This window comes from Perognathus longimembris, chromosome 28, assembly GCF_023159225.1.
Source record: "Perognathus longimembris pacificus isolate PPM17 chromosome 28, ASM2315922v1, whole genome shotgun sequence".
NCBI classification, from domain to species: domain Eukaryota; kingdom Metazoa; phylum Chordata; class Mammalia; order Rodentia; family Heteromyidae; genus Perognathus; species Perognathus longimembris.
The window spans coordinates 61322585-61338089 of NC_063188.1; the positions used below are offsets into that span (position 1 = coordinate 61322585).

Here is a 15505-nt window from a genome sequence, read left to right on the forward strand (position 1 = left end):
TGAATATATAAGCCTGAATTTATGAATTACTTTTTGCTTTTATCACCTCTAACTTTATAGAGTAGCAGTTTTCTTCCCAAGGGAATGTTATCATTTTGCCTTAAAGGAATTTCTCAATCACTGAATGGATGAAGAAAAACTAGTATGTAGGTATGTATACACAGACACACAGAGAGACAGACAGACAGACAGACACACACACATACTCACTCATATCATGGAATACTACTCAGCCTTAAAAATGAAATTCAGGGGGCTGGGGATATGGCCTAGTGGCAAGAGAGCTTGCCTCGTATACATGAGGCCCTGGGCACCACATATACAGAAAACGGCCAGAAGTGGCTCTGTGGCTCAAGTGGCAGAGTGCTAGCCTTGAGCAAAAAAGGAAGCCAGGGACAGTGCTCAGGCCCCGAGTCCAAGGCCCAGGACTGGCCAAAAAAAAAAAAAAATGAAATTCAGGAGCTGGGTGCTGGTGGTTCACACCTGTAATACTAACCATTTGTGAGGCTGAGATCTGAAGATTGAGGTTCAAAGCCAGCCTGTGTGGAAAAGTGTGTGAGATTCTTATCTCCAACACACTACTTGGAAAAGGCCGGAAGGAAGGGGTAACAATGTTGGACAAGAAATGTACTCATTACCTTAAGTATGTAACTGTAACTCCTCTGTAGGAAGAGGCTGGAAGTGGCGCTGTGGCTCAAGTGGTAGAGCCTAGCCTTTGAGCCAGAGTAGCTCAGGGACAGTGCCCAGGTCCCGAGTTTAAGCCTCAGGACCAGCACAAAAAAAGAGAAAAAGGAAAAATAGAAATTCATTTATTTTCAGGAACATGTATGGTTCTGGAAATCATGTTGAATGAGATAAATCAAATTCACAAAGCTAAATATTACATGTTCTTTACCTATTTGTGGAGTATAGTTCTAAAATGATGATGATAATAGTAATGGTAATGGGATATGGACGTAAAATGGAGACTGTCTAGGAGGGGATCAGTGGAAGGGGAAAAGAAAAGGGAGAAAGGATGGATACTGAGGGTGAAGAGGATCAAAGAACTTTATGTATGTAGTATGTTCACACACATACACACACAAGAAATGCACCAGATACATTGTGAAAGGGGACAAGTGGGAGAGGAAAAATAGGAATGTAGTAGAGGGGGTCAGTTTGATCACGTGTACTGTGTATATGTATGGAAATAATCACAAAATCTTCTCAAATTGTAAATAAATGCTAATTTCAAAAAAAATAATTTCTAACCTGGACATGATGGTAACACTTCAGTAATCTAAACATGTTGGAGACTGAAGCCAAGAGGACTGTGAGTTCGAGGCCAGCCTGGGCTACATACTATGTTTCATGTTAGCCTGGAATATATAGCAAGATGCTGTCTCAGAAAACAAAAAGAAAAAATTTTCTAATGAAAATGTGGAACCATTCTTCTTCCCTCCCTTTCCTTCTCCCTCTCCCTTCCTTCCTTTTTTTTTTCCTGTGCTCATTCTGGGGTTTAAACTCAGGGTTTTGTGCTCTCCCTTAGTGATTTTACGTAAAGCTGTCACACCTCTACTTCATGTTGGCTAATTGGAGATACGAGTCTCATGGACTTTACCTGCCCAAGTTGGATTCAAAGGGAGATCCTTAGATCTCAGTCTCCTGAGTAGCTAGGACTGTAGATGTTAGACACTGGCACCTGCCTGGAATCTTTCTTATTTAAATTATAATACCTAGGCTTACCTAAAACTCAACAATCTTCTTGGCCTCTGCTTCGTTAGCATTAAGATTCAGATGTGCACCACTATCCTTGGCTTATTTTATTTATTTTGAGATAAAGTCTTGCTATATTTCTCAGGCTGGTCTTAGTTGATTACCTGTGTCAGCCGGTAGATGAACTACAGGCATGTGTACCCAGCTAAGTATAGGATTTGGATCCTGAAGCCTTACCTGGGTTTGAATTGCCCTATGACTTACTAGCTATGTAACTTTGGAAGATTATTTTTTTCATTTGTAAAATAAAAATAATAACTACATTAGAGTATTAAATTTCACAGTTTTTTTTCCAGTTGTTGGGCCTAGGCCCTGTCCCTGAGCTGTTTTGCTCAAGGGTAGGGCTCTACCACTTGGAGCCATAGTGCCACTTCTGGTTTTTTGGTGGCTAATTGGAGATGAGTCTCACAGACTTTCCTGTCAGGGCTGGTTTTGAATTGCTACCCTCAGCTCTTAGCTCTCTCTGAATAGCTAGGATTATAGTCATGAACTACCAGCACCTGGATAAATGAGGTTTATTTTTGAGAAGTGTTTTATAAAGTATAAAATGAGAAGGTAAGTATACCAGTAATAATATTTGTCCATGTAATTGCTATTGGTTTCTATGATGACCACCTGATAAATTGTATGTCATGTATGATATGATAAAGCTGGGATGAATATGGGGTTCATCTTTTGTGTTTCCCTTCTTCCAAACATGGTAGCCATTCTTATGCCTTTAAGCAATTATATTTTGTCCAGTTTTATAAAAATGATTTTCAGTGGGAAGGTCAATTTGAAGCAAGCTGTTAAATCATGTCTAGAATTCCAAAATCCTCATCTTTCATTGCTATTAATTAAAAAAATAACTTAGGTTTGGGGGTCTAGCTCAGTGATAACAGTGCTTGCTAAGTGTGCTTGAGACCCTGCATTTGATCCCCAGCATAGAAGAAAAAGTAATTTACTGTAAATAATACATATGTATGTTTCATATACAATTAAAATTGTTCAGAAAAGTATGAAGTGATAAAGTGCTGCTGCATTCCTCCCTAAAGGCAATCAATATTTTGTGGGAAAACATTTTCCCAAGGTTCTAATACATCATACATATATGTGTGTATATATATATATGTGTGTGTGTGTGTGTGTGTGTATATATATATTACATAATACATATCCCAAGCCAGGGCTTTGAACATGCTAGATAAGCACTGACTTATAGCCCACAACTCAAAAATGGTATTTTGTTATGGTAAAGATCTACCATACACAAAAATCAGATAAGATAGTACAATGAGTTCTCTACTTATGCATCACTTAAATAGAATGATTGTTAACTCGTGCCATGTTAATAATTGTTCTGGAGTGCAACTAAATGGTAGAATGTATGCTTATCAATCACAAGACCATGCATTGAAAAAAATAGAGAAACTACCACTAAGAACAAATTCTTAGATAATGTATTTAAACTTATATGTTCATACGTATTGGATACTATATCTATGATCTACTTTGTGGGGATATTGATACCTTTATCATTCTACTATTCTTCCCCTTCAGTCTTTCAGCTTCTGTCACTTTGCCCTTTTGGTTTCAAACAATGAAACCTACAAGGACTACATTATTGACTGTGACTATTTAAATAATTTTATTTTTCTTCTGTCTGCTATTTGCTTAATTCTATTTTCTCAGGTATTGTTTGTTGCATGTAATGCCCTTTGGTAGTTTTGGTTTTCCTCATTAATTTGGTTACCCACATATAGACATGTTTGGAAAATTTATACATACATATTCTATGTACATATATATTGTACAATGAGGTTTTATTGTGATTTCCATATATATCTACAATATACTTTGATTAAATTTGCTGCATCTATTACTTTTTTTTTATCCTCTTCTCCTTTTTATAAGACTCTTTAATGGATGTCATTCAATTTTCATACATGTATGTGAAGTACTTAAATCATTCCTCCATTACCCTCCTACCACTGAATGCCACTCCAAGTAATCCCTTCTCCATTTTACATTTGTGTCATTCTTTTTTTATCCCCTCTAAGGTCAAGATTCTGTATATGAGATAGAATATGCCATATGTATCTTTCTCAGTTTGGTTTATTTTACTTACATGATGATTTCTAGTTCCATCCATTTTCCTGTTAACAATGTAAGTCATTGTTCCTTATGGCTGAATAATACTCCATTATGCATATATACCACATTTTATTAATCACTCAACAGGTGATAGGCACATAGCTTGGCTATTTTGAATAATACTGCTACAAACATGGTGGTACAGATGTCTCTACTGTATGCAGACTACGTCCTTTAAATATATTCCCAGGAGTAGGATCATATGATAATTTAACTTTTATTAGTTTTTTTCAAGAAGCTCTCTACTGATTTAGAATACTGCCTGCACTTATTTATATTACCACCAAAGGTGTATATGAGTTCCTTTTTCCTCATATTCTGGCCAGCATATTTTTTGATGATTGCCATTCTGATTGAGATGAGATAGAATCTCAGTGTAGTTTTGATTAGCATTTTCTTTATGGATATGGACACTGATATTCATGTATTTATTGGCCATTTTGTGAACTGTCTGTCGAATTCATTTGCCCATCTATTAATTGGATTGTTTCTTCTGAGTGTTTACTTTTCTTTTTAGTTCTTTATATATTCTAACTAGTCCCTTGTCTGGTGAACAGGTATTAAAGATTTTCTCCCATTCTGTAGATTTTTTTCTTCATTTGGATAATTGTATTCTTTTTTTTTTTTTTTTTGCCAGTCCTGGGGCTTGGACTCAGGGCCTGAGCACTGTCCCTGGCTTCTTTTTGCTCAAGGCTAGCACTCTGCCACTTGAGCCACAGCGCCACTTCTGGCCATTTTCTGTATATGTGGTGCTGGGGAATCGAACCCAGGGCCTCATGTATATGAGGCAGGCACTCTTGCCACGAGGCCATATCCCCAGCCCTGGATAATTGTATTCTTGATGTGTAAAAACTTTTTATTTGCTGCAATCCTATTTGCCAATTCCTTCTCATTTTTACTGAGCTATAGAAGTTTTATTCAGAAAGCTGTTTATGCTTGTATCTTGAAATGTTTTCCCTATGGCTTCCTGTAGTAGCTTGAAAGTTTTATATTAAATACTTTGATCTTTTTTGAATTGTCTTTTCTTTTTTTGTGCAGAGAGAAAAGTGCCTAAATTGCCTCTTCTTCACAGGGATACTTAGTTTTGTGAACACTATTTGTTAAGGCATTGTCTTTTTTCCAATGTATGTTTCTGACACTGTTGTCAAGGAAATAATGGCTATTCTGAGTGGGCTTATTTCTGCAGGTTCTCTTCAATTCCATTAGACACACAGACTATGCTTCTCATGAAATAGATACAACACACAGTTTGTGCTTCTATTTTTGTGCCAGAATTATGCTATTTAAAAAAAAAACTTGCGGGGCTGGGGATATAGCCTAGTGGCAAGAGTGCCTGCCTCGGATACATGAGGCCCTAGGTTCGATTCCCCAGCACCACATATACAGAAAACGGCCAGAAGCGGCGCTGTGGCTCAAGTGGCAGAGTGCTAGCCTTGAGCGGGAAGAAGCCAGGGACAGTGCTCAGGCCCTGAGTTCAAGGCCCAGGACTGGCCAAAAAAAAAAAAAACTTGCTTTGTAGTACAGTATTTTTTTTTGTTGTTGATTATAGGGCTTGAACTCAGGGCCTGGGCACTGTCCTTGAGTTTCTTTGCTCAAGGTTAGCACTCTACCACTTTGAGCCACAGCCCCACTTTCAGTTTTCTGGTGATTAATTGGAATTAAGAGTCTTGGGGACTTTCTTGCCTGGGCTGGCTTTGAACTGTGATCCTCAGATTTCAGCCTCCTGAGTAACTAGGATTACAGATGTGAGCCACTGGTGCCTGGCCTATTGTAGTATAGTTCTAAGAACAGGTATTGTGATATCTCCAGCATTGCTACTTTTGCTCAGGATTGCTTTGGCTCATGGTGTATTTTGGGCTTCCATATGAATATTATGATTGACTTTTCTATTTCTGGGAAAATTGACATTGGAATTTTGGGGCTAGCAGTTCGTGCTAGGCATTGCCTTTTCTTCTTGAATCACATCCCCAGCCTTTTTTGCTTTAAGTCTTTTTTATACCCAAGCTAGCCTTGAGCATGATCTTCCTATTAACACTAACCATGTAGCTGATAGAGCAGGTGCATGCCACTGTACCCAGCTTTTTATTGGTTGAGATAGAGTCTTGCTAACTTTTTGACCAGGCTGGGCTCTTGATCGTTACCATCTGAATATACAGTATTGACAATCTGATTGATTCATTGTGCCCATCTGACACGGGAATGTTCCTGGAGATTGCATTGAACCTGTAAATAGCTTTTGGGATGAGGCCAACTGTCTGGTGCTCCTACTGTTCACACTCAGAGCTGTTTCTGCATTTTCTACTTTTATCTATGTTGAGATGTCCGTTTTTGCCTCATCACATTTGCTGCCTGATTTTAGACATTCCTCATAATTTCATGTCTGTTGAAAATGCCCCTTATTTTCCAGGAGTTTTATAGAAGAAGAGTAAAAACACATATACACATATAGATACATATATATATACACACATATATGACATTCATATAACTACGAGTGGGGAAATTAGAGTGAGGAGAGATTGAAAGAGAATACTGGAGAAGAATCATGCCATATTTTTTCCTCTTATTTATAGTAGAGGGGTGGCTGTCGCATGTGCTCATTCTTCCAGTTGGATTTGGTGTTTGCTTCCATATCAATTGTGCATATCCACTGTTTATTTAGATGTTAATTATAATACTGTGAGATTTTTTTGCGTGCTTCATGTATAGGGGATACTATTTGATTAACAATTTTTTATTAGATATGGAATGCTAATATTGATTTTTTTGTATTCTGTGGATTATGTAACTATTAAGTCATATTGGCAGGATTGTTTTCCTCCAATATCCAATCAGTTTGGTGGAATTGTGAGTTTTTAAAATTTATTTTGTAACTTCTCTCTTCTAGATGAATATAAAAGCAGGAAAAGGATGGATGGATGCTGGAAATGCCCTGATTGCTGATGGGTTTTTTCATGGTGCCATGAGTGTAAGTTACTATTGTTTTTTAGCTGTGACAGTTATTAATAAAACGTGGTTATCATCATCATTGCACTGTATTTATTTTTGTTTTATTTTTGCAGAGGCTGGAACAATTTTATGCCATATTAGTTGACCAGTGCTGCACTGAAACCCACTTGCTCATTCAGAAGGTTGTTGTGGAGAAGGAAGTTTTCAAAGTGCTTACTTATCAAGCAGAGTCAGTAGGTATCATAAGCACTACAGCTTTTCACTACGGCATTTTGTATATGTAAATGCAAAAATTATGAGATGTAATCTGTTAGAAGAAAGTCATGTATCACTGCCTTTTAATAATATATATTTGAGTGCTTAATTTTTGTCCTATATCCAAAGGAGATTACAAATGATTACTTATTTTGTATGTGGGTGAGGGTGAAAGACTGATTATTCCTAACCATCACTTTCATCCATTGCATGTAACATCTACCATTTATTTATGGCAGCAGTCTTGACTTGAGACCTTGTCTCTTTGATTCTCTTTCATTCATGGTTTGTCTAAAATATTTGCCTGAAAGGAGTCTTCTCATTTGCAGTTATTCTGTATTGTTAGCTGATTTAAAAAGAATCTATTACTAACTATCCTCAGAATGGTACTATATCTCTTTTGGTCTTCTGAGTTTCTTCCTTTTGTCACCATGTTATGTATATGCTTTCAGTGGACAAAATGCAAGCTGTGATGAGTTTGGTTCTGAATTTAAGTAATTATGGAAATGAAAGAGACCTTAGAGGTCACCTCATCTAATCTCCTTTTATTTTTTGAATATTTTTATTGAGCTATAATTCTTGCTTTTTTTTTTCTGTGCTGGTCCTGGAACTTAGGTGCTGTCTCTGAGCTTTCTTTGCTCAAAGCTGGTAGTCTACCACTTGAGCCACAGCTCTATTTCTGGCTTTTTTTTGGTAATTAATTGGAGAAAAGAGTCTTATGAATTTTCCTGCCTGGGCTATCTTGGAACTGCAATCCTCAAATGTCAGCCTCCTTTGTAGCTAGGATTACGAGCATGAGTTACTATTGTCCACCTTGAGCTATACTTTTTTATCATAAAATCCACCCATTTATAATGTTTCAGTGATTTTAATATATTCACATAATTGGGATGTCCCGTTTTGTAAATTTTGTAACTGAAATTTATTGATATAATATTACTTCAATATTTAAAACCAGAACTAAGGTTTTCTGGCTTTCAGTCCACTGCTCCCTGTAGTACAATTGAGATTGACTATAAATGAGTCTCCTTTTTATAATTACATCTTATCTTTTACTGTCAATATCTTTTATGGGGTACTTTATGTCAACTAGCAAAAGACTGATATAAAATCTAGCAGACCTTGGTATTGCATCTTAGCTTTTTTTTGCGGGGGGGAGGGGAAGTTCTTGTATTTATGCTCAGACTAATATGGACTACATCTTAATATAGCTGTGATGACAAGTGCACACCTTGCCCAGCTTTTTATTCATTGAGATGGGGTCTTTTGAACATTTTGCCCATGCTAGCCTCAAACCACAATCATCCCAATTTCCACCTTCTGAGTAGCTTGGGTTACAAGTGTGAGGCCTAGTTCTATTTGTTTTGTTATTTGCTTGTTTTGGTTTTTTGCCAGTCATGGGGCTTGAACCCAGGGCCTGAGTACTGTCCCTGGCTTCTTTCTGCTCAAGGCTAGCATTCTACCACTTGAGCCACAGCGCCACTTCTGGCTTTTTCTATATATGGGTGCTGAGGAATCAAACCCAGGGCTTTAAGTACACAAGGGAAGCACTCTACCCCTAGACCATATTCCCAGCCCCTTGGTTTTGTTATTTTGAATAGGATTACAGACTTTCAATTTGTCTTCCTCAGCTTCTTTAGTCTTGGGAACACAGGTGTGTACTATCATACACGTCTTTATTTTATATCAAGAGTCTTTTTCCAACTTGCTGTATCTCTTTGGTCTGTCACTTAACATCTCTCAGTCTATAAAAGCTGGAATTTTTGTTAATAAATTAGTAGTATGTATTCAAGATTGCCAATTGCTTATATACTAGATTATGACAGAAGTACATTTGGCTTGACAGTATTCATGTGAAAATAAAGATATAGCCTGTTGTGGTAGTACATACCTGTAGTCCTAGCTGTTCAGAAGGCTGAGGCAAGAGGCTCTCTTGAGTCCAATAATTTGAGAATATACTTGGCAACATAAACGGGCCCTCTTAAAATAAAAGGAAAATATTATATTTTTAATTGTCCATGAGCTCAAGTTAATTCAGTCTTGTGATGTAGCTACAAGAACAAAAAATCACAATCCCAATTTACGTTAATATTGTCCAGATCTAGGTAGGGAATTCACATTTTGAGTATTGTGATCAATTCTGGGCATCACATTATAAAATCACTAGAATCATGTGGAAAACACATTATGTGAGAAGTTATTTGGATAATATAGTGATGTCTGTTTTTTAAAAAGAACCCTCTTTGAATATGTTAAAGACTTCCATATTAAAGAGGAAGATGGACAGAATAGAATACAGTCCAACTGGTAAAACTTATTGCAAGACTAATTTCAGCTCTATGTAAGGAGTTACCTTTTGTTAACAACAGTATTCTTTCAATGGGACATCTTTGCTGGAAGATGTCTATTGTCGTTTTAAGGCAAATAAAAATGTAAACATCCTAAGAATTATGCATTGTAGAAGGAGTTCCTTCACTAGTTAGGAATGAGACTAATACAACCATTAAGTCATTTCTTAATGCCAAGATTCTGTGAATCGAGAGAGGCTTAAACCATTCTTTAAGCATTATACTGGTTGATATGTAAATGACATCTTCCTCAGCTGGCAGATCAGGAATGAAGACTATATAATTATTGTTTGATTGGTAGTGACATCTTTAAAAGCTGAACTGAAGTCTAATTCTCCCAGACATTCTCACTATTAGAGTCTGTGACACCTGCTTGGCAGAAGATACTTTTAAAGACCATTTTAACAATTTTGCTTGTTAATGGGGTTTCCCTATCCCCCAAGAATCTCAGAGGTATTTCTTTGTGATCATATAAGATTTATAATTCTTTAGGCACTTACCACTGAACTGTTTAGACAGTTGTTTTATTATTTAAAAATTACTAATTGTAGACAATGAGTATCTTATATGAGTTAGTTGGCAGCTACTGTGTGTGGAAATCCATAAAATCATAAGGAGACTATAGTTTAATCTCAAGGAGAGTAATTAGTGAGATTAAAGGTTAATGAGCTAAAGATCGTAAGTATTAAATCCCATGAGAATTGTGCAAATAAGTGATCTACATTTAGTGTTAATTGTTGAAAAAAATTATAGCTTGATGGTCAATGCTGTGACGTGTGCTCATAGTCCTAGCAACTTGGGGGGCTGAGGCAAAGAGGATAACTTACATCCAGGGATTTGAGGTCAGCCTGAGCAAGATAGTATGTCCCTTTTCAAAAGAAAACTATAAATGAATGGAGGAGACAGACCATGAAAACATGGTTGAAAAATGGAAAAAGAAAAATATTAGTACCAGGATCACGACATAGATCAGAAGCAGCCCAGATTTTGTCTTGTGGGGATGGGGAGGAGGAGGATTCTCCCCTTTCTCTGCTATTTTAACTAGTACTCTTATCATTTTTTTACAAGTCTAAAGTTCAGTATTTCTGTATTTTACCTGTTCTCTGTCTGCTGTTTACTAATTACTCCTCTGTGCCTTTCCACACCACCTAATTCCCCTTACAGCTGTACATCTGATGTTTCATTTCAGATTTCTGGAGACAAAAAAGTTCTGCATATCTCTAACTTTGAAATCAATACTTTCAAATTTTCCCTTCATAGTTTCATAAAATCATGCATATATAAAAGGTACATTCAAAGTATAGGAGAGTTAAGATAAGTCAGTTTTAGTGTAGACAGTATTAAAAAGTTCATTGGTATGGTTGCAATATTCATATTGCAATGAAATTTTAAGAAACTATCATTTGTTGTATGATAGGATAATGACAAATACCTGAAAAGATTATTTTCTAAGTACATATATGGAGATGTAAATGAAGCTAGTCAGGTTCATATGTATAGGGAAAAACATTTACTTATGCCTATTTAGTCACTGTTCTGTGTCCTAGTGATAAAAAGATCAATACCATTAATATGTGGTACCTCTCTTATTGGAACTTAAAAGTTTTATGGAGAATATGGTTTCATAAATAGATGTATTACACCAGGGCAACTGCTTTAGAAGAAATAAAAAGTAACACAGTAAAGCAAAAACGAGTAGGTAACTCTGCTTAGTGTTAGAGGGCTTGTCTAGCATTAATGATGTCCTGGGATTGAAAAAAGCTGGTGAATTTTTCTGCGATGGAAAGGGACATAAAGTAGATATTTATTTTATTGTTATCTTTAAGTAGTTGCACAAAGCAGCTTATGAATACAATATTTCTTGATCATTGTCAGCCCTTCAAATTGTAGAGAATTAGACATTTCATAAGGGATACCTGAAGGTTTTAAAAATTATTTTTAAGTAGTTGCTATTTAACATAGCACTTTATGAATACAATGCGTCTTGATCAGTGTCACCCCTTTTCAGCATTCTCACCCATCAGTCCCCTACCCACCCCTTCCCATCCTTTTCTTAATTTTATAGGATGTATATTGAATTCTTGACTGCACTGTTTTCCTTTCTCTTCATTCCTCTGCCCCCTTTCCCCATGATCTCACCTCACCCCTTTCAAGTAACTCTTTCCTGGTGTTTATTTTGTATAACTTGAATTTACATTTCTAATGAATTACAGTACTTGAGTTCTCTCTTGAATCTATGGTATTTCAGTCAATTGTCAATCACATTTGTATTAGGATAGCATGTGAAGTAATTTGGGAGAACAGTGCAGTAGGAGGATTTGACATGTTATAGAATACTTGAAGAAATTGCAAAGTACTTATACTAAGAAATCAACAAAGAAGGGAACCAATTTTTGCTGAGTATCTAGTATATGTTTGATGTAGTACCTACTGATAGCTGCAACATCCTAGTTTGGGGAGCTGCAGTTAACTTGGCATACATCTGTAGTGGATCTATTCATTGAGGTTTGCTGTCTCTGGATTGCTTTATCACTTAGTAGATTGATATTCTGTGTATAATGGACTTGCTCCATTGTTGAGCAGCAGTTCAAATTCAGTCTTGGGATTTTCTTCTATCTATAAGGAAGGGTAAACCTAAGGTTCTTGATCCATCAGTATAAATTAAAATACCTTATGGATCTGCTAGTATATGATTCAAGAGAGATTTCTTCTCTTCATCATCACTTATACCACATAGGAACAAGTAAGATTTTATTTCTTTATTTTAGTTCTTGATACTGATGGCAATTTGACTGACAGAGGTTCACTGTTTTCTTTTGCAATGTTGTGGATCAAACTCAGGGCTTTGTGCATACTAGACAAGTGCTCTGTCATTGAGCTATTCTTAGTTCCAATACTTACATTTTTACACTTCACAAACTGCTTCCACCTCAGTGATCTCATTTGATCTTCATAAAGTCAATCTAAATGGTGGATGTTACTAACCTTGTTTACAATGAAGAAAATTAAAACGGAAAGAGGTTGTGGTCAGGCGTGGCAGCTGATGCTTGCAATCCAAGCTACTTGGGAAGGCTGAGACTGAGAGGACTGGGGCTGGAGCCAACCAGATGCAAAAAGTTCATAAGAACCCATCTCATCTAATAGCCGAGTGCAGCGATTTACACTGTCTTTCCCACTATGTGGGAGGCTGAGATAGAGAGGGTTAAAGTTCAAGGCCAGACTGGGCAGAAAAAAATATTGGTAAGACTCTACCTGAACAGAAGAGGCTGGGTACAGTGGTGTGTACTTGTCATGTCAGCTACAACAGGAAGCATAAATAGGATGGCTGCTGAACTAGCCCTCTGCAAAGTATCGAGACCCTATCTCAAAAATACCCAACACAAAAGACTGTAGGTATGGCTCAAGTAGCAGACCACTGCCTAGCAAGAACATAGCTCTTAGTTCAAACCTCAGTGCCATCCCCTCCCCCAAAGAAGTTATGACTTTGCTTATAAGCAAAGAGATGCAAAAGCTAGGAATCTAAAGCCCATATTATCTTCACTGCATCACTTTAGGTAGGGCATCATCTCACGTCTAATGAGTCCCATGTCCAAATGGTAAGACATGGCAGTATGGCTTTCTGACATCAAAGATTGCTACTGCTTATTCATTTCTGTCTATCTCTGTCCTTCTCATTGTCTATTTGTCCATATGTCTCTGTCTTACTTGGGATGGAACTTCAGACCTTATAATGCTAGTTAAATGTTCTACCACTGAGTTACACCCACAACAATGCCACATTAACATTTCTTTTACTTGTATTTTTTTTATTTTGGTTTGGTTTTTTTGCTAGTCGGGGCTTGAACTCAGGGCCTCAGCACTGTCCCTGGCTTCTTTTTGCTCAAGGCTAGTACTCTACCTCTTAAGCCACAGTGCTACTTCTGTCTTTTTCTTTATATGTGGTGCTGAGGAATCAAACCCAGGGCTTCAAGCATGCTAAGCAAGCACTCTACTACTAGGCCACATACCCAGACCTTACTTGGATTTTTGTTATCTTTGGGGTTTTATTTTTTTTTCAAATTTTTATTATCAAACTGATGTACAGAGAGGTTACAGTTTCATACGTTAGGCATTGGATACATTTCTTGTACTGTTTATTACCTCGTCCCTCATTCCCCCCTCTCCCCCCCTTTCCTTTTCCCCCCATGAGGTGTTCAGTTCACTTACACCAGTGTTGCAAGTATTGCTTTTGTAGTTGTTTGTATTTTTTAACCCTGTGTCTCTCTATTTTGGTATTTCCTTTCAATTTCCTAGATCTAATACCAGTATAGACGGTTTCCAATATACTCAGATAAGATTACAGAGATAGTGTAGATACAACCACAGGAAGATGATACAAGAACATCATCAATAGTAGAAGCTACAGATACACATGGGATGTTGAAAGTAGTTACAACTGTGATATAACAATCATTTCCATAACATGGAATTCATTTCACTTAGCATCATCTTATGTGATCACAAGGGTATAGCTATTGGGCTCTTGTGATCCTCTGCTGTGACTTGCCTAAACCTGTGCTAATTATTCCCAATAAGGGAGACCATAGAGTCCATGTTTCTTTGGGTCTGGCTCACTTCACTTAGTATAATTTTTTCTAAGTCCTTCCATTTCCTTACAAATGGGGCAATGTCATTCTTTCTGATAGAGGCATAAAATTCCCTTGTGTATATGTACCATATTTTACTGATCCATTCGTCTACTGAGGGGCATCTGGGTTGGTTCCAGATTCTAGCTATGACAAATTGCACTGCGATGAACATTGTTGTGCTGGTGGCTTTACTGTGATTTTGTTTGTGTTTTTTTTGGATAGACACCCAAAAGTGGGCTTGCTGGGTCATAGTGGAGTTCTATATTTAGCCTTCTGAGGAATCACCATACTGCTTGCCATAGTGGCTGAACCAGTTTACATTCCCACCAACAATGAAGTAGGGTTCCCTTTTGGCCACATCCCCTCCAACAATTGTTATTGTTAGTTTTCTTGACATAGGACATTCTTACTGGGGTGAGATGGAATCTCAATGTTGTTTTGATTTGCATTTCTTTTATGGCCAGTGATGTAGAGCATTTTTTCATATGTCTCTTGGCCATTCTCATTTCCTCATCAGGGAAGTCTCTTTGTAAGTCTTTAGCCCACTTGATGAGGGGGCTATTGTTTTTTTGTGGTTTTGTTTTGGAGGAAGGTAATTTTTTTAGTTCTGCATATATTTTAGATATGAGGCCTTTGTCCGTTGAATGGCCGGTAAAGATCTTCTCCCAGTCTGTGGGCTTTCTGTTTATCTTGTGAGCTATGTCCTTTGCCCTGCAGAAGCTCTGCAGTTTGATGCAGTCCCAGTTGTCCAACCTTTCTTTGATTTGTAGATTTTCTTGGTCTTTGTTAAGGAAGTCCCGTCCTGCACCAAGGAGCCCAAGTGTTTCTCCTACTCCTTCCTTTAGAGTTTTCACTGTGTCTGTTTTGATTTCGAGGTCTTTAATCCATTTGGAATTGATTTTGGTGCAGGGTGATATATAAGGATCTAGTTTTAGTTTGTTGCATGTGTTGAACCAGTTTTGCCAGCACCATTTGTTAAAGAGGCTATCTTTCTTCCAAACTATTGTTTTAGCTCTTTTATCAAAGATTAAGTAGGCATAGTTCTGTGGGTTCATTTCTGGGTCTTCAATTCTGTTCCATTGGTCTTCAGGACTGTTTCAGTGCCAATACCAAGATACTTTTATTACTATAGCTTTATAATACAGCTTGAAGTTGGGTATTGTAATTTCTCCAGCACTGTTCTTTCTGCTTAGGATTGTTTTTGCTATTCTAGGTCTTTTATTGTTCCATCTGAATTTCTGGATTGCTTACTCTATTTCATCAAAAAATGGTGTTGGGATATTAATGGGTATTGCATTGAATTTGCAGATAGCCTTTGGCAATATTGCCATTCTGATTATATTAATCCTCCCAATCCAGGAGCATGGGAGGTTTTTCCATTTCCTTAGTTCTGATTAATTTCGTTTTTCAAGGTTTTAAAGTTCTCACCAAAGAGGT

The 15505-nt window shown here is 37.1% G+C and overlaps 1 protein-coding gene across 1 annotated transcript in view; it reads left to right on the forward strand.

Moving 5' to 3' along the window:
* Positions 1–15505, forward strand: part of Tex11 (testis expressed 11) — a 237579-nt gene that overhangs the window by 24230 nt on the left and 197844 nt on the right. Inside the window, 2 exon segments of the mRNA XM_048335370.1 lie at positions 6776–6856; positions 6951–7070. Coding sequence (XP_048191327.1) covers positions 6776–6856; positions 6951–7070 — 201 coding nt within the window.